Genomic DNA, 26,657 nt, shown 5'->3' with positions numbered 1-26,657 from the left:
GCTGGGATTACAGGCATGAGCCACGGTGTCTGCCTCAGGTAATTCTTCAAAGTCCCAAACACTGCCTTAAACCAGGAATAGACTGACTTCTACTGTAAATGGGCCAGAGAGTAAACACCTTTGGCTTTGTGGGCCAGATGTCTCTGTAACTACTCAACTCTTGCTTTGGTGGTGGGAAAAAAAAAAAAGAAAAAAAGCCATAGTTCATAAATGAATGGGTGTGGCTGTGTTCCAATAAAACTTTATTTATCAAAATAGGTGGTGAGCCTGATTCAGTGTGTGGGCCATCGTCTGCCAGTCCCTGTTCTCTTCTATATATAACCAATAAAGACACAGAGATGTACGTATAAAAAAGTGATATGTCTTTAATTTAAAATTATGACCTGGAAATAACTAGTCAGTTTAAGTGATCCAGACTTCCTCTTCATACCCAAATGGAACAGACACAAATATTGGCTCAGATTTCCAACCCCAGAACAAAACCAAACCGAATCCTTGGGAAGTCCCTGCAGTGACCTTGCTGGGGCCATCAGATTGCACAGAGTGGAGGCGTCCAAGCTGCTGGGCTGCTGTTCTCCAGCCACACTGAGAAGAGGTTTCCTTCTTCCAGCAACTCCCTCGCTGGGTCCGATATCCCCCTTCACCTCCCTTTTAGCTGGCACTGCACGAATGCCTCCACAGAGAGGCTGACAGTACAGCAGTCACTTCCAAACTGTCTTCGGTGCATCTTCAGGGCCACCTTCCTGTGGTCACAATAGAGGAGCTGAGCATTCTAAACGTTTGTGCCCAGGAGGGCGGCGTCTTCACTTTTTAGCTGAGGTCTGGAGCCCTGAGTTGTAACCATTGGTCACGTGTGGCTGAGGCACCGGCAGCAAATCGGCAAACTTGGGAAACGATCTGGGGAGATGTAAGGGCCTTGGTAATTGATGGTAAGTCTGAAAATGAAACAGACAAATGGCATCTGGGTAAAATCCTTACAGACATGTCAGAAGAGAAAGTGTAAAATGGAACAGGGAACAGCACCTCCTTCAGCACTCCAAGGCTCTGCCTGCTCTTCCCTGAGCACAGAATCCAAAGGGTCCCATTTCTGGTGTGTGTGTGTGTTTTGTTTTGTTTTTTTTTTTTGTGATGGAGTCTCGCTCTGTCGCCAGGCTGGAGTGCAGTGGCGCGATCTCGGCTCACTGCAACCTCCGCCTCCTGGGTTCAAGCGATTCTCCTGCCTCAGCCTCCTGAGTAGCTTGGATTACAGATGCACACCACCACGCCCAGCTAATTTTTGTATTTTTCGTAGAGACAGGGTTTCACCATGTTGGCCAGGATGGTCTCGATCTCTTGACCTCGTGATCCACCCGCCTCGGCCTCCCAAAGTGCTGGGATTACAGGCTTGAGCCACCGCGCCCGGCCAGGGTCCCACTTCTTAGGTTGGCTTCACCTCTTCCTCCTCCTACATTCAGGGTCAATCATGGCTTTGGATTCACTCAGCCACTCAGAGAGTCTCAAGAGAACAGGAGGCACTGAGGGGTGTGGCAGGGGAAGAGTCCAGCGTGTGATGCTCAGCAGGGCTTTTTTTGCTGAATTTTGGAAATGTGGAGTCAGCAGAGGAGGAAGGGTGTGGCCACAGGGCGGCCCTCCTGGAGGCCTTCCTAGGAGGGGTTCACACACAGCACAAATACAACTGGCTGGAAGCAAGCCTCCGCGCAAAGCCAACAGGTCACTCAGACCCACTGCAGTGGGGCAGCAAGCTTCCACACTAGTTGGCTTTCTCGAAAATTTACAGCATCCAAAGCTTGACCTGAGTCAAAAGCTCTAGGGGCAAACCACCAAAGGGCTACCCAGAGATGCTGTGGAAATCCAGAGAGTGGCCAAACCGTCCTCACCACACACAGTATTCCTGAACCAGACTGGCTGCACACTGCATGTATTATGGAGGCGTCCCAGCGCAGTACCTAACAAGGGCCTGCGCTATGCCTTGGGTGGGGTCAGGGGAGAACACAACAGTCATTGGAGTCCCCTGAGAACTGAGGCACAGTGAGAAGGAGAAAAGGGTGGGGTTTCCTCCTCAGGCAAAGTCACACTGCCTCCCAAGGGAGGAAGATATTATTGCTCAACTGCCAGCACCAGTGACATGACCCTACTCGAAAGGATGGCATCTGGGGTAGGGCAGCTCAGGAGAGACCCAGGCTGGGCGACAGCCCCCAGTGACAGCCCGCTGTGTTGTTCCTTACAGTTGTCCAAGACCAAGGCTGGGTCATGTCACAAGCCTGGGGTCGTGACAACACGTGTCCCATCACATGCACCTGTGACCCCCAGCTAACCAATCTTCTGGGTCTTAGCAAGGCAGCTCAAGTAGGGGGAGTAAGAGTTTGGGTCCCGGGAGCCCAACAAATTCCTCTTCTCAAAAACAGTGCAACCCCTAAGCGTTTATTAAAGAGGGAGCTGTGCACATGGCCGGCCTAAGGCCAAGGCCAATCACAGGACCCACTTACAAGACCATGGAGTTTTCATCCCATCATGGCAGAAGGCTGGCCTGACCCCTGCCCTCACTGGATGATGCTGTCTGGCTGCCCATTCTGGGCCACCTGCCCAGGGTCAGAGGTGGGGGCCGGGTTAGCTGTGTTGCTCTGCAGGTAGCGGCGGAAATCTTTGATCATGGGCCGGAGGACCTGGATGAGGACGCTCAGGGCAGCCTGTGTGCCCTCCATGGCCTGGGCCTGGCGCTCCTGGGCACAGGCCTGCACTTCCTGGGAGCGGCGGATCATCTGCAGTAGGTCGTTTTGCTGCTCCAGGTGCTGTGCGATCTCCTTCACATGCAGGTTGGTGACCCGCTGCTCCTGTATCAGCTTGGCGGAGTTGAGAGCAATGCGGCTCTTGAGCGCTTGCGGCTTGACCGATGTGTCTGCATGCTGGGCCATCATGTCCACAGGGGCCTCCGGTGGCAGCGGCGGGGGTGCCTCAGCCGTGCAGTACTCCACCACGCCCTCCTCCAGCGTGTGATACGTAGTCTCTGTGGGGACTGCAGGGTAGAAAGAACAGAGGCCAAGGGAGGTCACTTTCTGGAAGGAATACAGCTGGCTGTATAGGGTGGGGAAGAGGCCATAAAGGGGAATCCAGGCCTCCCCTGGCTGCATAGCTATTCAGGTATAAATCTAGAATCTAAGGGGTTCAGAATCTTACTCTACTTGGTAATCAAAGGGCCACCCCTGGATCTGGCAAAAGCAAAGATGTTGATCATAATACTAGCAAAACTTTTAGAGCAACTACTACATGTCAGGCACTTTGTACTCATTAGCTCAACAAATCCTCAAAATGACACCAAGAGGTCAGCGCTGTCATCTTCATTTTCCAGAAATGAGAAAACAGACCAAGAAATGTAGAATGATTTGCTAAGGTCACAGAACTTATTCAGCAGAGCCAAGAGGCAAACCCAGGTCTGCCCAACAGCAGAGCCCAACGTGCTCCTAACCTCCACGCTGGGCTGCTCCTAGCTAAGAAAGGCACACCCTGCCGGGCGCGGTGGCTCACACCTGTAATCCCAGCACTTTGGGAGGCCGAGGTGGGTGGATCACCTGAGGTTAGGAGTTCGAGACCAGCCTGACCAATATGGAGAAACCCTGTCTCTATTAAAAATACAAAATTAGCCAGGCGTGGTGGCATGCCTGTAATCCCAGCTACTTGGGAGGCTGAGGCAGGAGAATCGCTTTAACCTGGGAGACGGAGGTTGCAGTGAGCCGAGATCATGCCATTGCACTCCAGCCTGGGCAACAAGAACAAGACTCCGTTTCACACACACACAAAAAAAGACAGGCACCCCAGAGGCTGGGTCACATGCTCTCTGTGGTACCAGTGAAGCAGGCATCTTGGGTGGGACTCTACACATGCTCTTTGCAGCCACATTAGTCCTACCTCCTTTGATGCTTTCTGTTTTGTTTTGTTTTGTTTTGTTTTTCTTGAGTCGGCGTTTTGCTCTTTGCCTTGTCACCCAGGTTGGAGTTCAGTGGCACGATCTCGGCTCACTGCAACCTCCGCCTCCCGGGTTCAAGAGATTCTCGTGCCTCAGCCTCCTGAGTAGCTGGGACTACAGGTGCCCGCCTCCAAACCTGGGTAATTTTTGCATTTTTAGTAGAGACGGGGTTTCACCATATTGGCCAGGCTGGTCTCGAACTCCTGACCTCAAGTGATCCGCCCACCTCAGCCTCCCAAAGTGCTGGGATTATAGGAGTGAGCCACTGTGCCCGGTCCTTTGATGCTTTGACTTGACTTCCTAGGCCCTTGTGGTCAAGCAGAAAAGGAGGTGGGAATGGGGCAGCGGTAGCTTAAGTGCCCAGTCAATGTCTCCCCGTCTCTCATCATCTGGGTCAATGGGATACTTAAACGTTTATCCTTCCTGTTCCAGAGCAGCATCTGACTTGGACCCGTGTTTGTCCCCCTTACCCCACCCCAGTGTATTCTTGAGAAACACGCATTGCAAAGGGATGGCACTCACACATCCACCCAACTTCCCCAACCCCCACTGAGAACCACTGAATGATCCAGCTCACAGCCATCACAAGCAAGCAGAGGTAACAGTCACGGGTACAAATCCTTCTTTGAACTAAAAAATCCAACCAAAGTTAGCTCTGTTGTCATTCTTAGCTGAGAACCTTGGAAAGGATCCTAGCTGGGCTGTTTGGGCCTCCACACATGTGGGAGAGGTCAAGCTCCTCCACCCTTCAATGCCAATGTCAGCTATGTGTCCCCACGCCACCAAGAAGCCCCCTTCCTCTTCCGGGGCCTTAGATTTTCCCAACTGATGGTGAAGCTATTCCTATATGTGTCATCTCTGTCCTACTAGAATATAACTGGCCTGTATTTTAGACAACTTGGTAATCCCAGTGCCCAGCACAGGGTTTGGTACAGAATAAGTGCTAATGTTTGATGAATGGATGAATGAATGGAGTAGATTAACACCGGGAACCAGGAGGCTCCCAAGCAGCACCTGATCAAAGATCCCCGGCACTGAAAACAGAATCCAAAATCATTGTCTCACTTGGGCAGTATTATTCCCATCAATTTTTTCAACAAATATGGCCTGGCTGTCTACTACAAGCTGAGCCCTGTGAAAATCCTCTGGGGATACAGACACAGTCTCTTGTCTTCAAGGACCACCCAGTTCGGCAAGTGGAGGTAAGTCATGGACAAACATGGTGGCAATGCTCAGTGGTGAGCTATCCAGCATATCAGAAGTCCAGCCCACGTGCTGAGGAAGTCCCAAAGAGAGCTTCTGTCTGGGGTGCTGCTCTTGGAAGGCCTCATGGTCTTCCAAGACCCCCATCTGACCTCTGACCCTTGGCAGCCAACCTTCCCCAGGCCACCCCAGAGCTTGCTGACCCTTCCCACTTATGCACGCCGCCTGGGCAGGAGAGGTCACTCACTCTGTGTCAGGGTGACCGTGGCTGCGGCTGCGGTGGCCGAGGGTCCGAGGGCCACAGGGTGGATCTCTGTGGTGCTGGGCAGGCTGATGATGGTGGCCTCGCCCAGCAGGTTGCAGATACGTTGTTGCATGGGGGTCAGCAGCACTGGGGCTACAGCTGGGCCACCGCCGCCACTGCCACCGCCTGTCCCAGGCCCCCCAGCTCCGTCCTCCTCAGTGGACCCCGGCGCCTCACCACCCTCCACGGCGGCCCGGACCTGGGCAACCTTGCGACGGACCTCAGTCTTGAGGTCAGACCACTTCTTCTTGACCTCAGGCAGCTCCCTGCGGCAGGTGGCCACAGCGTTGACCCTTCTCAGGATGCCGTGCCAGGCCGCGCTCTTGGCGGCCAGGGGGACCCCGGCGTTGAAGTGGTTCACCAGCAGGTGCTTCTTCAGCTCCAGCTCCTCCACGATGATCTCCACCTCCCGCTCCGAGAAGTTCATCTTCCTCTTCTTGGCTGGGACGGCCATGGCCTCTCCCCTCCCCTCTTTTTAAAGAAATTATAATCCCCTCAAGCGCCCCAATTCTCCTTCTCTTCTCCCTCAGCCTCGCCCCTCACCCACCCCCTACAGGGGATAGGCCAGGCTTGCTCGAGGCCAAGCACTAGGCCTTTGGTAACCCCCCTCGCTACGCAAAGTGCGTAGGGCCCAGCCCCAACCGGCCCGGCCGCTGCCAGCCAGCGGCGTAATGGCTTCCTGAATCTGCCTCTTCCGCCGAGGTGTGCGGAGATCCGCCCACTTCCCCTCTTCCCGCCTCCCAGCGCTTCTCCGGGAGAACCCGCCTTCCCGGTTGGTAGAGGCTCAAATATCACGTCGATCACTGGTTCTTTCGGTCTCTCGCTCAGCTACAGAGCACGCCCACTTACTGTAATTCGCCTGATCATTGGTTTAAAATTGTGTCTGTCGCCCAGAGCGCCCCGCCCACCTAACCTTTATTCACTTCCATTGGAAAATCATTCTGTCGTTCAATTATCAGTATTAAGACGATTAAGCCGTTAAATTCAGCTATTTTATTGGTGGTTTAGGGAGTTAGATTACCAAAACCCTGCTTCCTGAGGATACTTCGTGCTTTCGGCCGTGAGCCATGAGTCAATTTTAAATTCCTCCCACCGGCACAAACTCTGCCCCGCAACTGCAGTTCATAAATGCTCTCACACAAATCCTATTTCCCACCGGAGGCTACGATCTCTGCGTACACGACCGCTCCTCCCATCCTTAAGATCCTGCAGTCTAAACAGAGTTAGTTCATCAATGGAAACTGGACACGGCGCCTTCCGCCTGCCAATCACAAGATTCCTGCCTATCGCTGCGTGATTTTCTCTCTCTTGGCCCCCGGCTCAGCCAATCCCCGCCTCCCTCAGTTTGAATCGGCCCCAGGCGGAACAGGGTGACCCAGCCCACCCCATTGATCCGGGTAGTCCGGGGCGGTGTGGGCTGCCCTTAGGCAGGCTCCGCCCCTCCCGGCTCTCCATCCGAGCCTGTGATTGGCCTTCGGTGCGCCAGGGGCTTGGCCGGTGAGGCGGGGCGCGAAGGGGCGGGGCTCCCGGAAGCCGCCCCTCCCGTCAGCTTGCCGGCGTCTCAGAGCCCGCGCTCGCAGCTCCAGAGCGCCTGGCGTGCCTTCCGCACGGTCCACGCCGGCCCGCCGCCCCAGCCCCCGCCAGCGCCCGGAGCCCCTGCCTCGCACCCGATGGTGAGCAGTGTGTTGTGCCGCTGTGTGGCCTCCCCGCCGCCGGACGCCGCCGCCGCCGCCTCTTCGTCTGCCTCGTCGCCGGCGTCCGTGGGGGACCCCTGCGGCGGCGCTATCTGCGGGGACCCGGACCACCGGCTGCGCCTGTGGAGGCTCTTTCAGACGCTCGACGTCAACCGGGACGGCGGCCTGTGTGTCAACGACCTGGCGGTGGGGTTGCGGCGCCTGGGACTGCACCGCACGGAGGGCGAGCTCCGGGTAGGCTGCGCGCATCCTCAGCACCGGCGGGGAGGGAGCCCCTCGAGGGCCGGGTGACAGGTCTGGGCCGCTGGTGACAGGTCTCGGGGGACGGCCCCTTGGGCTGCGCGGGATCCCTACTGTCCAGAGGAAGGATGCACCCTGACTCACTGAGGGACACCCCACTTATGCCCTGATGGGAGTGGGGCTCTTTCCTGACTTCTTTGGGTGCTTGAGCCGGGTTCTTCGTGGACACAGGTGGGCACCCTCTGGGCCTTCTGATGGGTGAAAAGCCCTTTCTTGCCCGGGCTTTCCCCAGAGTAGAAGGCTCAGGAGTGTGCCTTTGTCACTTCCTGACCTCGAGGCCAAGCTGGACGCTCCCTTCACCCATGGATGGGTTCATCCATCGGTCCCCAGCAGCACCCCCTCCTTTCCCTCTCGTTTCCATGCCAGCCGTGGGCCCTGATCTGGTTCCTCCCAGGAGCATGTGGGAGTTGAAAAAAAAATTGGTATTGGGGTTTCAGGCTGATCCGTGTGGACGTGGGCGGTGAAGACTGACAGTTCTTATGATTTAGGCTCATCCCCATTGCCCTGTTTATCCAGAAAATGGGATCGGGATCCCTGCGGGTTGGAGTTTGGAGGAAGTGAAAGAATCCGGAGGAATTTTTTTTCTGAAAGTCAAAGCGAGATTGTTACTGTTGTGGGCTCTTGGCCGAGGTGTGGGAATAGGGGCGCAGAGAAATGGTCATCCCTGGGCCTGCCAGGAAGAGAAGTGCTGGCCTTTCTGTATGAGAACCTCAGCAGAGGCTGTTTCTTTCCCTTCTGTCTCTTCCCCTTCAGTCTGACTTGGCAGATGTAGCTGCCATTTTCCCAAGTATTTCATTTACTGTGGCTTAGCCTGATTTACAACCTGGAATAGGACTCCTGAGTACTTTACCTAAGAACCTGTTTCTCTGCTGAGTTAGTTTGGTCTATTTGTACACACGACAATTAGAGAATCTCACAGCCAAGTATGAAGAGAATCTGGTAAACCGCCAATGAATTAAATCAATTTGTTGGGTGGGTGTACATAGGTGTTGTTAACTCATGTACAAGATTATTGGATCAACATCCAAGGTGTTGAGCCGTAACTATTAGGATCAGCCTAGGAGGACCAAGATTAACACTACGCAACATAGAATCGTTGAGTTAAGTCCAAGAGATTTAGAGACAGAGTTTTTTTTGTTTGTTTGTTTTGAGACAGAGTCTGGTTCTGTCTCCCAGGCTGGAGTGCAGTGGTGCGATCTCAGCTCACTGCAGCCTCTGCCTCCTGGGTGCAAGAGATTCTCCTGTCTCATCCTCCCCAGTAACTGGGATTACAGGCACATGCCACCATACACAGCTAATTTTTGTATTTTTAGTAGAGACGGGCTTTCACCATGTTGGCCAGGTTGGTCTCGGGCTCCTAACCTCAGGTGATCCACCTGCCTCGGCCTCCCAGAGTGTTGGGATTACAGGCGTGAGCCACTGCACCCGGCTAGAGACTAGTTTAAAAAAAAAATGTTTCCAGTCAGTTTTACACAAAATAGTGTTGTGAACTAGAGATTTTCCTGTATGTATCTGATGAATACTCACTTGAAAAGATAGAATGGCTGGCTGGGCACAGTGGCTCACGCCTGTAATCCCAGCACTTCCTGGGAGGCCGAGCTGGGTAGATCACCTGAGGTCGGGAGTTTGAGACCAGCCTGACCAACATGGATAAACCCCGTCTCTACTAAAAATACAAAATTAGCTGGGCGTGGTGGCGCATGCCTGTAATCCCAGCTACTCGGGAGGCTGAGGCAGGAGAATCGCTTGAACCCAGGAGGCAGAGGTTGCGCCATTGCACTCCAGCCTGGGCAACGAGAGTGAAACTCCATCTCAAAAAAAAAAAAAAAGAAAGAAAAGGAAAGAAAAGATAGGAAGGCTAAACCCAGAGGGTTTCTGTGTCAAACCTACCCACTTGGCATTGCTGCCAGGCACATTGAGAACATCTGGCTGTGAGAGAATGTTAAATGTTTACACCATGCTTTGTGCCTCAACTAGAGTCACAGTGTTCTCAAGATTCGAGGCACATCTGATATTGATCCTAATCTGTTTTTTTAGTGGTGAATTTCTCGGGGCAAATAAGGAGAAAGTGATAATTTTTCTTTCTGGTTTTGAAAGAAAACTTTTGTTAACCAGAGAGCCTAGCCCCTTGGGGTCACTTTGGCTCTAAAATCTTTGACTCTGTGACAGATCTAAGTTCTCTGATATGGAGCATTTCTTCTTTATTCTTTTGGTGTGTGGGTTTAGTATAGAGTGTATTTCATTTATTTGTCTATTATTATTATTATTATTATTACTTTTCTGTGATGGAGTTTCACTTTTGTTGCCCAAGCGGGAGTGCAAGACGTGGTCTCGGTCTCAGCTCACTGCAGCCTTCTCCTCGGGGGTTCAAGTGATTCTCCTGCCTCAGCCTCCTTCGGACTACAGGCACGCTGGGACTACAGGCGCGTGCCACCACACCCGGCTCATTTTTTTTTTTGTATTTTTAGTTGAAACGGGGTTCAACCATGTTGGCCAGGCTGGTCTCGAACTCCTGACATCAGATGATCCACCCACCTCGGCCTCCCAAAGTGCTGGGATTATAGGCATGAGCCACCGCACCTGGTCTATTTATCTTTTTTTTTTTTTTTTTTTTGAGTTGGAGTCTCGCTCTGTCACCCAGGCTGGAGTACAGTGGTGTGATCTCATTGAAACCTCTGCCTCCTGGGTTCAAGCAATTCTCCTGCCTCAGCTTCCTGAGTAGCTGGGATTACAGGCACCTGCCACCATCCCTGGCTAATTTTTGTATTATTAGTAGAGAAGGAATTTCACCATGTTGGCCAGGCTGGTCTCGAACTCCTGACCTCAAGTAATCTACCCACCTCAGCCTCCCAAAGTTCAGGGATTACAGGCGTGAGCAACTGCACTGGGCAGTATAGACTGTATTTCTACAACTTTTTTAGCTTTTGAACAAATTCAGTTGTTATACAGCTTTGAGATCAGAAATAATTTATTAGGTCATTACCTGTAAAGGAGCACATGTTAGTCCTGTGGGGAATGTTTGAAGTATTGGAGAGAAGATCTGCCTTTTTGTAAATAACTGGGCAACAGGAAGACACCCTGCCTCTTGTGCTCCCGTACCACTTCCTGTTGAATTAGTATTAACTGCCTACAGAAAAAGCATTAGTATTAACTGCCTACAGAAAAAGCAGTGCTGTGGCTTTGCAGAGCTAGCTGGAGCCAAAAGAGAACTCTGGGGCCCTTTGGGTCAAAATGGGTCATCTGCCGCGGGAATAGATGTTGAAGAACACATCAGACTTTGGAAGATGCTTCCTATGGCCCATATGAAACCAGTGTGAGATGCTTGGGTTTGCAAAGGAATCAGCTGTGAGTGCTTATCAGAGGGTGATGGGGTAAATCCAGGCCATGTGACTTCACAAAGCCTCTTCTTAGCTTATAACAGTCTGGGTCAAGTTTTCTTTAAAAGTAAACCAGCAAGTTTTGCCATCTGCCTTTGTTTGAAAAGAGATGGGACAGTCATAAAAAATTGCTTAAAATGGAAGTGGGCAGAGAAACCGATGGCAGCCAGCCAGGGAAATTTTCTTTGTAAAGGGCATGTAAGCGAGAAGCTTGTTCTGGGACAAAAAAAGGGAAGAGTTCATTAAAGAAGAAAGCAAAAAGATGACGACAACAGTAGTGACTTGGGGAGATGAGACTCAGCCAGAGCTAATTATAGATTGCCTATTTAAGGCATTTTCATGTGACCAAATAAAATCTGGGTCTTAAAACAAATTTAAAACATAGGTTAGAGCTCAGGCAGCCAATTAGAGGAAGAAAGCAAGCTGTGTTACATGTAAACAGTTGTCTCTTCAGCTGAGGCTTTTGGGCTCTTGTAAGGGGCTGGTGTTTATTGCAGGTGAGGTTCTAGATGAGCTGCAGTTTGCTCATTTAGAGACTGGCATCCACACCATCTCGTTTGAGCCTCACAAAAACCTGTGAAGTAAGCAAGTCAGTAAAATGATTTTTACTCCATTTTACTAGGGAAGGAACAACGGTTCAAAAAGAGAATGGAACAACGTCAAAGATCATTTGATCGCTAGGAAGTTGGACCAGAGAAGGAATTGGAACCATCTTCTGATTCCTGCTCCTCTCCTCGTTAACGCAGTTCTTTTCAGGAACATGAAGAGAATTCTCAAGTTCTTTTGGGGGAACTTGAGAAGGAGGAGGAGAGATCACTTAGAACCACATATTTTGCTCCCAAAGTATAGGTTTCAAGATTATCCACAGTTGACCCTGTCAAAGAACAAGAATCCGCTCCCCTGTTTCTCTCCCGGACCTGAGCAATGCACGTGAGGCAATCCCTATTGACTTGAAATTATTGAATGGAGATCAGTAATGTCAAGTTGGTATTGCTTAATCAGACAGACTGTTGAACTCTATACCTTTTAAATGTTTGGCCATTTGTGGATGTTTATCAAAAGAGCCAGACTTAGATAAGATAGTCTACAGAAGAAAGCTCCTTTCCAAGAGATAGACGTTATTTGCTATAATGTAATGGCCCTTTAAGAAAAGAAAAATGCTTTTTGCAGATTGGATTAAATTCATGTATTAAACTAATTGTGTTATATTGTTGCATAATCGGTCCCTGGCTCAAAGTCATAATCATCAAGTCAACTAGAATACTCTTTTTTTTTCCGAGACAGAGTCTTGCTCTGTCTGGAGTGCAGCGGTGTGATCTCAGCTCAATGAGACCTCCACCTCCCGGGCTCAAGCAGTTCTCTGCCTCAGCCTCCCATGTAGCTGGGATTACAGGCATAAGCCACCATGCTTGTTCTTGAGAAGATTTTTTTTTTTTTTTTCTTTTTGAGACGGAATCTTGCTCTGTCGCCCAGGCTAGAGTGCAGTGGTGCAATCTCGGCTCACTGCAACCTTCACCTCCCTGGTTCAAGCAATTCCCCTGCCTTAGCCTCCCAAGTAGCTGAGATTACAGGCGCATGCCACCACGCCAGGCTAATTTTTTTGTATTTTTAGTAGAAACGGAGTTTCACCATGTTGGCCAGACTGGTCTCGAACTCCTGGCCTCAGGCAATCCGCCCGCTTCAGCCTCCCAAAGTGCTGGGATTACAGGCGTGAGCCACCATGCCCAGCTGAGATGATTTTTTTTTTTTAAATGAGTTGATATTTGGAAAGATGCAGTCCCATACCCTGATCCTAAAACCAAGTAACAAATAAGAACAGGGCCAGGCACAGTGGCTCACATCTGTAATCCCAGCACTTCGGGAGGCTGAGGCAGGCGGATTACCTGAGGTCAGGAGTTCACGACCAGCCTGGCCAACATGGTGAAACCCTGTCTCTATTAAGAATACAAAAATTAGCCAGGCATGGTGGCACAAACCTGTAATCCCAGCTACTTGGGAGGCTGAGGCAGGAGAATTGCTTGAGCCCTGGAGACGGAGGTTGCAGTGAGCCGAGATCGTGCTGACACGTGCCTGGCCAACAGAGCCAGACTCTGTCTTAAAAGAAAAAAAAAAGAATATATGAAGCTGGCCACAATGGCTCATGCCTATAATCCTAGCACTTTACGAGGCTGAGGTGGACAGATGGCTTGCACCCAGGAGTTTGAGACCAGCCTGGCCAACATGGTGAAACCCTGTCTCTACTAAAAATATAAAACTTAGCCAGGCGTGGTGGTGCATGCCTTTCTGTAGTCCCAGTTACTTGGGAGGCTGAGGGAGAATTGCTTGAACCTGGACGGCAGAGGTTGCAGTAAGCTGAGATCATGCCACTGCACTCCAGCCTTGGAGACAGAGTGAGACTTCATCTCAAAAACAACAACAACAAAATTAGCTGGGCATAGTGGCCCACACCTGTAGTCTAGCTACTTGGGAGGCTGGGGCAGGAGGATCACTTGAGCCTGGGAGGCTGAGGTTGCAGTGAGCAGAGACTGTGCCACTGCACTTCAGCCTGGGTAACAGAACAAGACCCTGTCTCAAAATAGATACAAATAGAGAGTGAGAGAGCACAAGCCTGTCTGATCTGGAGCTTCAACTGGATGAATTTTTTTGATGTTCAAAGAATTATTACTGGCCAGATACAAAAGCTCACGCCTGTAATCCTAGTACTTTAGGAGGCCAAGGTGGGTGGATTGCTTGAGCTCAGGAGTTTAAGACCAGCCTGGGCAACACAGCAAGACCCCATCTCTGTTTTTTATAAAATTAAAAAAAATTTTTTTTAAATGAGGGTTTGAGTGTGGCAACTCATGCCTGTAATCTCAGTGCTTTGGGAGACTGAGGCGGGCAGATTGCCTGAGGTCAAGAGTTCAAGACTAGCCTGGCCAACATGTTGAAACCCCGTCTCTACTAAAAATACAAAAAAACTAGCCAGGCCAACACCTGGTGGGCACCAGTAATCCCAGCTACTCAGGTGGCTGAGGCAGGAGAATCACTTGAATCCGGGAGGCGGAGGTTGCAGTGAGCCAAAATTGCGCCACTGCACTCCAGCCTGGGCGACAGTGTGAGACTGTCTCAAAAAAAAAAAAAAAAAAAGAAAAAAAAAGAATAGTTATTACTTGTTGAAGTCTCATATCCCCACAAGGGAATGATAGAAACAAGTATTTCGCTGGTATTCATGCCTATTCCAGCTGACTCTTGAATTCCTGAGCTCAAGCAATCCTCTCATCTCGGCTTCCCAAAGTGCTGGGATTACAGACCTAAGCCACTGTACCCAGCCAACTTTTTATTTTACTTGATTGTGCCTGTGACACAGCCTCAGGGGTCTTGATGACATGTGCCCAGCAGCCAAGTTTTTATTATTTACGTATTATTTGAAACAGGATCTTGTTCTGTCACCCAGGCTGGCATGCAGTGGTACAATCACAGCTCACCACAACTTTGACCTCCCAGGCTCAAGCGATCCTCCCACTTAGCCTCCCAGGTAGCTGGGATTACAGGTGTGCACCACCATGCCCAGCTAATTTTTGTATTTTTTGTAGAGGCAGCATTTTCCCATGTTGCTCAGGCTGGTCTCAAACTCCTGAATGCAAGTGATCCTCTTGCCTTGGCCTCCCAAAGTGTTAAGATTACAGGCATGAGCCACCATGCCCAGCCTAACTTTTTATTTTTAACCATTAATTATACTAATGTGAATTTGGCAGAACCATAGAATTAAGTCTTGGAAGGGTCACGGGCCATCATGGTCACTAGCCAGCCTTCCACCCAACATGGGGATAAGCTCTCCCGGAGCATCCCTTGCATATGGTCATCCGCCCTTTCTGTTGTGGACCTAATTGGAGTCACTGAATTCTTTGTCATGTCAGACTGAAATCTTGTATGTGCTGCTGCCCATTGCCCCATGTGTACTTTCAGGAGCAAGACAGAAAAGTGATCCAAGGGTCCTTTATCTGAAATCTGTGGTCTTATCTTCCTATAATCTCTGCTGCTGCTAAAAAGAGGTATCATCATGCACTTCTCACATGACATGCTGTCCATACCTCTTACAGTGCCCTTAGCTGAGACAATAACCCATGGGGTTTATAGTACAGACTTTCCTCAGAAATGTTACGCTGAGTGAAAAAAGCCAGTCACAAAGATCATGCACTGTATGTTCCATTTAGGTGAAAGTCCAGAATGGAGAAGTCTATAGAGATAGAAAATTGAGAAGTGCTTGCCTACCTGGGAGTAGGGTACTGGCGGGTAGAAAGATAGGAAGGTGATAAGGAAGAGAGATGAGGTTTCTTTTTGAGGTGATGAAAATATTCTCAAGTTGACTGGAGTGATGGTTGCACATATCTGTGAAGATACTGAGAACCACTGAATTGTATACTTTAAATGAGTGGTTCATGCCTGTAATCCCAGCACTTTGGGAGGCCGAAGTGGGCGGATCACCTGAGGTCAGGAGTTTGAGACCATCTGGCCAACATGTAGAAACCCCATCTTGGCCCGGCGCGGTGGCTCAAGCCTGTAATCCCAGCACTTTGGGAGGCCGAGGCGGGTGGATCACAAGGTCAGGAGATCGAGACCATCCTGGCTAACACGGCAAAACCCCATCTCTACTAAAAAATACAAAAAGCTAGCCGGGCGAGGTGGCGGGCGCCTGTAGTCCCAGCTACTCGGGAGGCTGAGGCAGGAGAATGGCGTAAACCCGGGAGGCGGAGCTTGCAGTGAGCTGAGATCCGGCCACTGCACTCCAGCCCGGGCAACAGAGCAAGACTCCGTCTCAAAAAAAAAAAAAAAAAAAAGAAACCCCATCTCTACTAAAAATACAAAAATTAGCCGAGCATGGTGGCATGCATCTGTAATCCCAGCTACTCGGGAGGCTTGCTTGAATCTGGGAGGTGAAGGTTGCAATGAACCGAGACTGCGCCACTGCACTCCAGCCTGGGCAACAGAGTAAGACTCTGTCTCAAAAAAAAAAAAAAAAAAAAAAAGAAACAGGGTGATTTGTATGGTATGAGACCTGGGTTCAAATGTTCCTTCTCCTACTTGCTAGCTGAGTGACCTTGAGCAAATGACTCACCCTCTCCCAGTCTGTTTCCTTATCAGAAACTTGTTGTTATGAGGACCTTCTGCATAAGGGGGGTGCATGGATTAAATTCGATAAAGCATAGAAAGAGCTCAGGACTGGGTCTGGCACATATTCACCAAGTGACTTCCTCATTGGTTCTTTGAAAATAAGATGCCCAGGATTGGTCAGAATCACCTATGTTTTGCGCCTAGTTTGCTTAGGTGAAAAGTGAAAGGCAAGGGAGGGCGAAGCCTGGGGATATCAGCTTTAAAGGGTGTGTGGCACCCAGGGAGACATAGCCCCACCCCAGCAACCTGGAGAGGGAGAAGCTTCCATAGTGTGGAGGGGGATGTCCGCTGTGGGAAACCTGGGCTCTGTGGACATCAAAATGAGCAAATAAACAATAAAAAGTTGTAGTCGCGTCACTCACTCTATCTACACAAAAAGATGTCTTTGGCCTGCGTGTTTTCCCTGGACAGAAACGGGACCTCCTCATCTTGCAAGCCTGTTGCCCTCTCTTAAGCCATGGATCGTCTTTCCTAAGTACGGAGTTGACCTTGAAGTTGTGAAAGTGGAAGCTCAAGTAGAGCTTACTTCAAAGCTTTGGAGATTATCTCACTAACCAGCATTACTTGGCAGAAGTGGGACTAAGGCTTGGAAGCCGGGTTGCTTGGAGGCCAAGCCGGTTCCAGAATCCAGGATTTTGACTCTGCCCCATTTAGTTCAACACAGTGCCTCCTTCCTTCTTTGACTGTGGACACTTGCCTTTAAAACTTGGTCACATTGGTTGGGCGCGGTGGCTCACGCCTGTAATCCCAGCACTTTGGGAGGCCGAGGCGGGTGGATCACGAGGTCAGGAGATCGAGACCATCCTGCCTAACACGGTGAAACCCCGTCTCTGCTAAAAATACAAAAAAAAAAACTAGCCGGGTGTAGTGTCGGGCGCCTGTAGTCCCAGCTACTCGGGAGGCTGAGACAGGAGAATGGCGTGAACCCGGGAGGCGGAGCTTGCAGTGAGCCGAGATCGTACCACTGCACTCCAGCCTGGGCGATGAGCAAGACTCCATCTCAAAAAAAAAAAAAAAAAAAAAAAACAACTTGGTCACATTTATTTTCATAGTTGATGACATTGACATACCTGTGCATAACGCTGTCTCAGCATTTTAAGGTCCTGGTGGTGCACAGGAAGCCGTGACTAAAACGATAGCTACACTGTTCCTAATATGGGATATAAAAGACTCAACACCATACCTGAAAAAAGAAGCTGTTGTCTTAAAGATGCATCTTCCTTTAAAGTAAATGAATAACAAAGGTAGGCCATAAGGAGCTTCTTATCTACTTTAAGCCCTTGGCTGGCTTTTCCAGGAAGTTTGAGGAGATGAGTCATGACTCATTTTCCGCAGGGTCAATGGGGAAACTGGAGAGGTGGCTGTCCCTGTTCCTGCCAATGCCTGAAGCTTTCAGTGTTATTCCATCAACCTCTGGCTCCATACCTTTCCTCCTGTCCTCCCCTCCCTCCCGGTTGGCTGGAGTCTGATGTGACACTTCTTCCAAAACACGAAACCGCCTACATTGTGTGAGAAGACTCTCAAAAACCATTGATTGAAATGCTTCTGATGCAAAAAAAAAAAAAAAAAGAAAAGTAGAGAGAGGGTAGTTTAGATCACCAAGAATAAGAACCAACTGGCTGGGCGTTGTGGCTCACGCCTGTTATCCCAGCACTTTGTGAGGCTGAGGCAGGTGGATCACTTGAGGTCAGGAGTTTGAGACCAACCTGGCCAACTGGCGAAACCTTGTTTCTACTAAAAATACAAAAAAAAAAAAAAAAAAATTAGCTGGGCCTGGTAGTGCATGCCTATAATCCCAGCTACTGGGGAGGCTGAGGCAGGTGAATCACTTGAACCTGGGAGGCGGAGGTTGCAGTGAGCCAGGATCATGCCACTGCACTCCAACCTGGGCGACAGAGTGATATCCCATCTCAAAAAAACCCAGGAGGTGGAGGAGGTTACAGTGAGCTGAGATCGTGCCACTGCACTTCCGCCTGGGTAACAGAGTAAGACTCTGTCTCAAAAAAAAAGAACCAACTGTCTGTTGAATCCTTATCTATAGAGTAGATTGGACACAGTGGAATGGTCCTGTTGGTTAAAACCAGCTATGGTGCACACTTTCATCAATCTTGTTGGCCTTTTTTTTTTTTCTTTTTTTTGAGACGGAGTTTTGCTCTCGTCACCCAGGCTGGAGTGCATGGAGGCATGAAGTAGCTGGGATTACAGGCATGCACCACCACGCCCAGCTAATTTTTTTTTTTTTTTGTATTTTTAATAGAGATGAGGTTTCACCATGCTAGGCAGGATGGTCTCGAACTCCCAACCTCAGGTGATCCGCCCACCTCGGCCTCCCAAAGTGCTGGGATTACAGGTATGAGCCACTGCGCCCAGCCATTGTTGGCTTTTTCTATCCCACTTGCCCAAAACCCTGTTGTTGCTTTTGGTTAAGGCTTTTAGATTGAGTTGGAATCCATATAGTGTTAGAACTGGAGCATTTTCAAGGTTGTTCAGTTCACTCCCTACATTTTACAGGCCGGAGAAGTTAAACAATTTGTCCAGTGTCCTATAAAAGCATTGTAGGGGGGATCTTAGGGAGAAAGACAAGGTTCCTCAGCACCCCTTAGTGATGCATTTATGGACACAGTTAACTTTTTTCCTTTTTTCATTCATGACTTGGGTATATTTTTTGTTTGCCAGAGTCTCTTCCTCTCTAACCTATAGAAGAAGGAAAAATAGGATCTAAGGGTAGATAGTTCTATAGCTAAAGAATTCCTAGCCGGGCACAGTGGCTCACGCCTGTAACCCCAGCACTTTGGGAGGCTGAGGTGGGTGGATCACAAGGTCAGGAGTTCAAGACCAGCTTGACCAACATGGTGAAACCCGCCTGACCAACATGGTGAAACCCCATCTCTACTAAAAATACAAAAATTAGCCGGGAGTGGTGATGCACACCTGTAATCCCAGCTACTCGGGAGGCTGAGGCAGGAGAATCGCTTGAACCCAGGAGGCAGAGGTTGCAGTGAGCCAAGATCCTGCCACTGCACTCCATCCTGGGTGACAGAGCAAAACTCCGTCTCAAAAAAAAAAAAAAAAAAGAATTCCTTTTTTTTGTTTTGTTTGGTTTTTTTTTGTTTTTTTTGTTTGTTTGTTTTTTGAGACGGAGTCTCGCGCTGTCGCCCAGGCTGGAGTGCAGTGGCCAGATCTCAACTCACTGCAAGCTCCGCCTCCCGGGTTCACGCCATTCTCCGGCCTCAGCCTCCCGAGTGACTGGGACTACAGGCGCTGCCACCTCGCCCGGCTATTTTTTGTATTTCTTAGTAGAGACGGGGTTTCACTGTGTTAGCCAGGATGGTCTCGATCTCCTGACCTCGTGATCCGCCCATCTCGGCCTCCCAAAGTGCTGGGATTACAGGCTTGAGCCACCGCGCCCGGCCAAGAATTCCTTTTAATAACTGGTTTAAACCAAGCCAGCTCTCCTAAACAATTCTCAAAAAAAAAAAAAAAAAAAAAAAAAGAATTGTTTAGGAGAGCTGGCTTGGTTTAAACCAGTTATTAGCCAGCATTCTCCCAGCTGCCCTCCCACCCTGAACAACTGTGCTGCATGTAAGGCAGCCCAGGGAGGGTTTCACCCCCATGACCTCTCTTCTGCCTGCGGTCCTTGTGCAAAGCAGAGCAAGCAGCTGGTGAGAGTTAAGTTTGCGTTGATTCAGACCATCTCAGTGTGAGAGTGCAATCCTGAGATCAGTTTCCAGAAACTAAAAACATTTTGTGTTGCTTTAGTAATAAATGTGTTGGTTTGCTTTTTCACGCGGGAGAATGAAAGGAGAGGATACGGACAGGGTGGATACAACAAGTAGGCTCACATGGACGAATTGCGTGGCTCCCACTGGCCCGTGTTGGGTTGCTTCAACATTTTTTGAACGTTTTAGGTGATTGGGTTGTCGCATGCTGGCCTCCATACCTTATTCACCCCCTGCTCCTTACGCTTGGTGCACATGTCTAATCTAAAGGAGAATCATGCTCTTATAAGTGCAGAAAAAGAAGAAAAATTAGGCCAGGCACGGTGGCTCATGTCTGTACTCCTAGCACTTTGGGAGGCTGAGGTTGGATGACTTCTTGAGGCCAGGAGTTCGAGACCAGCCTGGGCAACATAGGGAGACCCAATCGCTACAAAAAATTTTTAAAAATTAACCAGGCATGCCTGTGGTCCCAGCTACTTGGGAGGTTGAGGTAGTGAGGCTGCAGTGGCCATGATCACACCTGCACTCCAGCCTGGGTGACAGAGCCAGACCGTGTCTCAAAATAGAATAAAATAAAGTAGAAATGCCATGTTTCCACGCAGAGTCTTGCTTCTGCAGAACTTGACTTGTTACATCTTAAAATCCTACATTTAGAGTTGTGTAAATTTTGTATGCCTCTCACTTTCTTGTAGAGAAAAGAAAAAGACATCTTTAATAGGCATTCACCTTGAACTTAGAACCTTGAGGGGGACTGGCTTTTCACCAGGAGTAAACAGAAGCCATCCACAAGACAGGGTTTTCGTGCCAGACTTCTCTTTTCCTTCCACAGTTACAGGAGTTTTCTATAGGGAGTTTTTGTCAGAGCTAGATTTTCCAGTTCTATTTCCTGAAATGGAAATAGATCACAGATTTCCTTTTTTCATTATTGCAATTCTGTCATCTGCCATACCTTAGTTTCATTGGTGCCAAATGAGGTGAGTTGTGGCTCTTCATTGTCCAATTGTTGCTGAGTCACACCAGGTGGGTGTTTAAGAGTCCTGCCTTACAGCCTGAAACTCCAGCCGCCCAGTGCAGGCAGCACCTAGGAGCTGAGTGTTTCCGTTGGCTGATTGGTTCATTCCAGCAGAGACTGACATTCACCTGCTACAGTCCTGCCTCTGGAATAGACTGGCACTACCACGTATCAGTATATAAAAGAGAGTCTTCAAACTCTTGCCTCCTGTACCACCCAAAAATAATTTTGAAAACAGCATATCCCCTTGCACATTTTGTACATCTGCTTTATTATTATTATTATTTTTTTTTTTTGAGACGGAGTCTCGCTCTGTAGCCCGGGCTGGAGTGCAGTGGCTGGATCTCAGCTCACTGCAAGCTCCGCCTCCCGGGTTTACGCCATTCTCCTGCCTCAGCCTCCCGAGTAGCTGGGACTACAGGCGCCCGCCACCTCGCCCGGCTAGTTTTTTTTTTGTATTTTTTAGTAGAGATGGGGTTTCACGGTGTTCGCCAGGATGGTCTCGATCTCCTGACCTCGTGATCCGCCCATCTCGGCCTCCCAAAGTGCTGGGATTACAGGCTTGAGCCACCGCGCCCGGCCTATTATTTTTATTTTATTTTATTTTAAGACAGAGTCTCGCCCAGGCTAGAGTGCAGTGGCGCAATCTTGGCTCACTGCAACTTCTGCCTCCCGGATTCAAGCGATTCTCCTGCCTCAACCTCCCAAGTAGCTAGGATCGCCACTCCCAGCTAATTTTTATATTTTTAGTAGAGACGTGGTTTCACCATGTTGGCCAGGCTGGTCTCCAGTTCCTGACCTCAGGTGATCCATCCATCTTGGCCTCCAAAGTGCTGGGATTACAGGTGTGAGACACCGCACCCGGCCTGTACATCTGCTTTGAATGTTTTTGTTTGAGGCCGGGTGCAGTGGCTTACACCTGTAATCCCAGCACTTTGGGAGACTGAGGTGGGCAGATCACAAGGTCAGGAGTTCAAGACCAGCCTGGCCAACATGGTGAAAGTCCATCTCTACTAAAAAATACAAAAGTTAGCTGGGCATGGTGGCAGGCACCTGTAGTCCCAGCTACTCAGGAGGCTGAGGCAGAAGAATCGCTTGAACCCAGGAGGTGGAGGTTGCAGTGAGCTGAGATCGTGCCATGGCACTCCAGCCTGGGCAACAGAGTGAGACTCCGTCTCAAAAAAAAAAAAGTTTTTGTTTGTTGGTCTTGGTTTGGGTTCTGGTTTTGGTCAAAATCTTAGAGCTGCAGATTTGACTCATTTAATTCATGGAAAAGGCTTTCTATATGACCATATTGGCTGTGCCAGTCCTCATCAAATCAGTCAGCCTAATCATTCTGACTTTCTGTCAAATAAAATCCCACTTCATCTGTTAACTTTCTAAAAAGTGTTAATACTCTTCCCTCTCATGGCTTCTGAGTGTTTTAATGTTTCTTTTTTTTTCTTTTTCTTCTTCTTTTTTTTTTTTGAGATGGAGTATTGCTCTGTTGCCCAGGCTGGAGTTCAGCGGCGCAATCTCGGCTCACTGCAAGCTCTGCCTCCCAGGTTCACGCCATTCTCCTGCCTCAGCCTCCCGAGTAGCTGGGACTACAGGCGCCCGCCACCATGCCCGGCTAATTTTTTATTTTTGTATTTTTAGTAGAGACGGGGGTTCACCGTGTTAGCCAGGATGGTCTCAATCTCCTGACCTTGTGATCCGCCCGCCTCGGCCTCCCTAAGTTCTGGGATTACAGGCATGAGCCCCTGTGCCCGGCTGAGTGTTAATATTTCTAAGATGGGTACTAGGCAGTTAAGCAAGGAGGTGAGGAGACTTGGAGATTGCTGTGGAGTCGGTCAGTCGTGAGAACTCGCTTTCGCTTTCTGCATTGTTCTTCTAAGACTCCCTTGGGATTCTCCCATTGTCTTTGTGTGTGGTACTCCAGGCACCTTTGTACTCTGGGCATTTTATCAGGGTAATTTGGAATAAGTCAAGTGCCCATGTTTCGACTCACTACTTCCCTCTAGAGGTGTATTCCATTAGAATCTGTTCTCTGAAAAGTACCGATTCTAAGCTCCACCAACCAACTGAATGGACCTCAGTGGGCTAAGGGCATTCCAGGTAAACGCGAAAAACTAATTCAGGCCATGATGGGAAGGGAGGGACATGCCTAATTATACCCTCCTCTCTGCAATTCAGGCACAAGCAACCAGCATTAACATTAAAACAGATTTTTTTTTTTTTTTTGAGACAGTCTCACTCTGTCACCCAGGCTGGAGTGCAGTGGCGCCATCTTGGTTCACTGCAACCTCTGCCTCCTGGGTTCAAACGAGTCTCCTGCTTCAGCCTCCCAAGTAGTTGGGATTACAGGAGCCCACCTCGGCCTCCCAAAGTCCTGGGATTACAGGCGTGAGCCACCACGCCTGGCCTGACACTCCTTTTTATTGATTCCAGGTCTCTAGATAATAACCCTTTCAACCCCAGTTGCCAATCAGAAAATTTTTGAATCCAACTATGATCTGGAAACCCCCACCTTCAAGCTGTCCCACCTTACCGGGCTGAACCAATGTACACCTTACAGGTATTGACTGATGTCTTCTTGTCACTTCTGTCTCCCTAAAATGTATAAATCAAGCTATAACCCAACCACCTTGGGCTCGTATTCTCAGGACCTCCTGGGACTGTATCATGGGCCTTGGTCACTTATATCTGTCTCACAATAAACCTCTTTAAATATTTTACAGAATTCGACTCTTTTCATTGACACCATCAAGCCTCTATTGTCTAGATTCTTAGAGCAGTGGTTATTTCTGCAGGTATTAACCTCCTCTTAACCGGGTTCTATTGATGTTTGTAAGCTACTTTTACAAGAAGGTTACACTTGGCAGTCTGTCCCTGAATGTGGGTGATCCATCCTGCCCAAAAAAGCTAGATGTGAAAGGAAAGAAATGTACTATATTAACCCACAAGGAAATCAAAGACACAAGAAAAATGTTTTAAAAAATATATATTGGGCCGGACACAGTGGCTCACACCTGTAATCCCAACATTTCGGAGGCCAAGGTGGGAGGATCACTTGAGGTCAGAAGTTCGAGACCATCCTGGCCAACATGGTGGAACCCCCATCTCTACTAAAAATATAAAACTTAGCTGGGTGTGGTGGCGGGCGCCTGTAATCCCAGCTACTGGGGAGACTGAGGCAGGAGAATCACTTGAAGCCAGGAGGTGGAGGTTGTAGTGAACCAAGATCACACCACTGCACTCCAGCCTGGGCAACAAGAACAAAACTCCATCTCAAAAAAAAAAAAAAAAAAAAAAATTGGGACAGGTGGTGAATTACATCTGTAATTCAAGGTGAGGAGGCCAAGATGGGAGGATCACTTGAGCCCAGGAGTTCAAGACCAGCCTGTGCAACATAGCAAAACCCTATCTTTACCTATATGCAATATATATATTTAAATACATATAGACAAGATATGCAGTGAACACATTCCCGTCGATTCCTGTCTTAGGTACTGGTCTAGGGAAGTTTAAGATAAATAAGACATGATTGCTAACACCTATTTTTTTTTTCTTCTACTTGCTTTAGGTTTAATTTGTTCTTTTCTGATATCTTAAGTTGGAAGCTGAAGTCACTGATTTGAGACCTTTCTTTTCTAATATAGGTATTTCCTTCTAAGTACTGCTGTGGCTGCATCCTACAAATTTTAATATGTTGTGCTTTCTCATCATTCAAAATACTTTCTAATTTCCTTTTTGATTTCTTCTTTGACATATCACATGAATCATGTACAGTTGTGTTATTTAATTTCCAAATATTTAGGTATTTTCCAAATACGTTTTTTTTTTTTAAAGAGACTGGATCTTGCTATGTTGCCCAGGCTGGTCTTGAACTCCTGGCCTCAAGCAATCCTCCCACCTCAGCCTCCCTAGTAGCAGGAACTATAGGTGCGTACCTGTCATTTTTTTCCAATTTAATTGCACTGTGGTCAAAGTACATACTTTGTATGAGTTGAATCCTTTGAAAGTGATCGAGACTTGTTTTATGGGTGGAATATGTTCTGAGTGCACTTGAAAAGAATGTGTATTCTGCTGTTATTGGGTGGAGTATTTTGTAAATGTCAGTGTGGTCAAGTTGGGTGTTTTTTTGTTTGTTTGTTTGTTTAGACAAGATCTCATTCTGTTGCTCAGGCTAGAGTGTGTGGTGTGACCATATCTCACTGCAACCCTGAATTTGTGGGCTCAAACAGTCCTCCTGCCTTACCCTCCTGAGTACCTGGGACTACAGGTGTGAGCCACTATACTCGGCTAATTTTTTTTTTTTTTTTTTTTTTTGAGACCGAGTTTCGCTGTTGTTGCCCAGGCTGGAGTGCAATGGCGTGATCTCAGCTCACCGCAACCTCTACCTCCCAGGTTCAAGCAATTCTTGAGTAGCTGGGATTACAGGCTTGCACCACCACACCTGGCTAATTTTGTATTTTCAGTAGAGACGAGGTTTCTCCATGTTGGTCAGGCTGGTCTCAAACTCCTGACCTCAGGTGATCCGCCTGCCTCAACCTCCCAAAGTCCTGGGATTACAGGTGTGAGCCACTGTGCCTGGCCACTTGGCTAATTTTGCTATATTTTCTAGAGACAGGATCTTACTTTGTTTCCCAGGCTGGTCTCAAACTTCTGACTTCAAGCAATCCTTCCGCCTCAGCCTCCCAAAGTGCTGGGATTGCAGGTGAGAGCCACCATGCCTGGCCTAGTTTTAGAATCTTAAACAGTATACTTTCATTTCTATCCTCCCAGCCTTTGAGCTGTGCTTCTCATGCATTTTACTGTTACACATATTATATAATCCCACAGTGTATTGTTTTATTTTTGCTTTAAATAGTCACTTATCTTTTAAAGATACTTAAATAGACTGGAAATAGTAGCTCATGCCTGTAATCCCAACACTTTGGGAGGCCAAGGTGGGTGGATCACCAGAGATCAGGAGTTCAAGACCAGCCTGGCCAACATGGTGAAACCCCATCTCTACTAAAAATGCAAAAATTAGCTGGGCATGGTGGCGGGTGCCTGTAATCCCAGCTACTTGGGAGTCTGAGGCAGGAGGGCAGGATAATTGCTTGAACCCAGGAGGCGGAGGTTACAGTGAGCTGAGATTGCACCATTGCATTCTAGCCTGGGCAGCAAGAGCAAAACTCCATCTCAAAAAAAAAAGATACTTAAATAATAAGAAAAAGGTCCTTCATTTATCCACATAGTTAGCATTTCTGGCATTCATTTCTTTGTATAGACTCAGTTTTTATCGAGTATCATTTTCCTTGCACCTGAAAGACTCTCTTTAACATCTCTTGTAAATGCAAATCTGACCTGCAGGTGATAAATTCTTTTTCACCTTTTGCATGTCTGAAAAAAATCTCTTAATTTGCTTTTCTTTTAGAAGATATTTTTCTGGGAATAGAATTCTGGATTCACAATTTCTGATGGGACATCCCCAGTCATTCTTAATTGTTTTTTTTGAGATGGAGTCTCACTCTATAGCCCAGGCTGGAGGTGCAGTGGGGCGATCTCGGCTCACTGCAACCCCTGCTGCCCAAGTTCAAGCGATTCTCCTGCCTCAGCCTCCCGTGTAGCTGGGATTACAGGTGCCTGCCACTGCACCCGGCTAATTTTTGTGTTTTTAGTAGAGACGGGGTTTCACTATGTTGGCCAGGCTGGTCTTGAACTCCTGACTTTGTGATTCACCTGCCTCGGCTGCCAAAAGTGCTAGGATTACAGGCATGAGCCACTGCATCCAGCCTATTTTCTTTTTTTGTTTGTTTTGTTTTGTTTTGTTTTGTTTTTTTTGAGACGGAGTCTCGCTCTGTCGCCCAGGCTGGAGTGCAGTGGCCGGATCTCAGCTCACTGCAAGCTCCGCCTCCCGGGTTTACGCCATTCTCCTGCCTCAGCCTCCCGAGTAGCTGGGACTACAG

General features: G+C 48.7%; 2 protein-coding genes across 5 annotated transcripts in view; one reads left to right on the top strand and one right to left on the bottom strand.

Annotated features, from left to right (window-relative positions):
* Positions 1-344: 344 nt before the first annotated feature.
* NAIF1 (nuclear apoptosis inducing factor 1) lies at positions 345-6,168 on the bottom strand. 3 transcript variants are annotated; one of them, XR_003116044.1, is made up of 3 exons: positions 5,412-6,168; positions 2,487-3,013; positions 345-935 (listed from the first exon to the last, which is right to left on the bottom strand). XR_003116044.1 is itself a non-coding variant. In XM_025360798.1 (3 exons), exons 2-3 carry the CDS (start codon positions 5,920-5,922, stop codon positions 2,541-2,543), a joined length of 984 nt encoding a protein of 327 aa, XP_025216583.1. In that variant the 5' UTR covers positions 5,923-5,932; positions 6,012-6,141; the 3' UTR covers positions 350-2,540. The 3 variants fall into 3 exon arrangements, 2 of the variants coding, with proteins under 2 accessions (XP_025216581.1, XP_025216583.1); XM_025360798.1 differs by having other exon boundaries at positions 350-3,013; positions 5,412-5,932; positions 6,012-6,141; XM_025360796.1 differs by having other exon boundaries at positions 345-3,013.
* An 849-nt stretch (positions 6,169-7,017) lies between these two features.
* Positions 7,018-26,657, top strand: part of SLC25A25 (solute carrier family 25 member 25) — a 48,561-nt gene continuing 28,921 nt past the window's right edge. The window contains exon 1 of one of the 2 annotated variants that reach the window (XM_025360146.1): positions 7,018-7,396. In XM_025360146.1, the coding sequence (XP_025215931.1) occupies positions 7,139-7,396 (258 nt within the window). In that variant the 5' untranslated portion in view covers positions 7,018-7,138. The remainder of the gene's footprint in view (positions 7,397-26,657) is intronic. The other variant, XM_025360145.1, reaches the window with a different exon arrangement.

Source organism: Theropithecus gelada, chromosome 15 (genome assembly GCF_003255815.1).
Source record: "Theropithecus gelada isolate Dixy chromosome 15, Tgel_1.0, whole genome shotgun sequence".
In the NCBI taxonomy this organism is placed as follows: Eukaryota; Metazoa; Chordata; class Mammalia; order Primates; family Cercopithecidae; genus Theropithecus; species Theropithecus gelada.
Note: the sequence above shows the minus strand (reverse complement) of the source record. Positions and strands in the feature narration are given on the sequence as shown.

Coding starts and splice junctions, on each gene's coding strand:
- NAIF1 (XM_025360796.1), bottom strand. CDS start 5,922: ATGGCCGTCCCAGCCAAGAAGAGGAAGATGAACTTCTCGGAGCGGGAG. Junction 3,014..5,411: donor CACGGTCACCCTGACACAGA/GTGAGTGACCTC, acceptor TCTACCCTGCAG/TCCCCACAGAGACTACGTAT.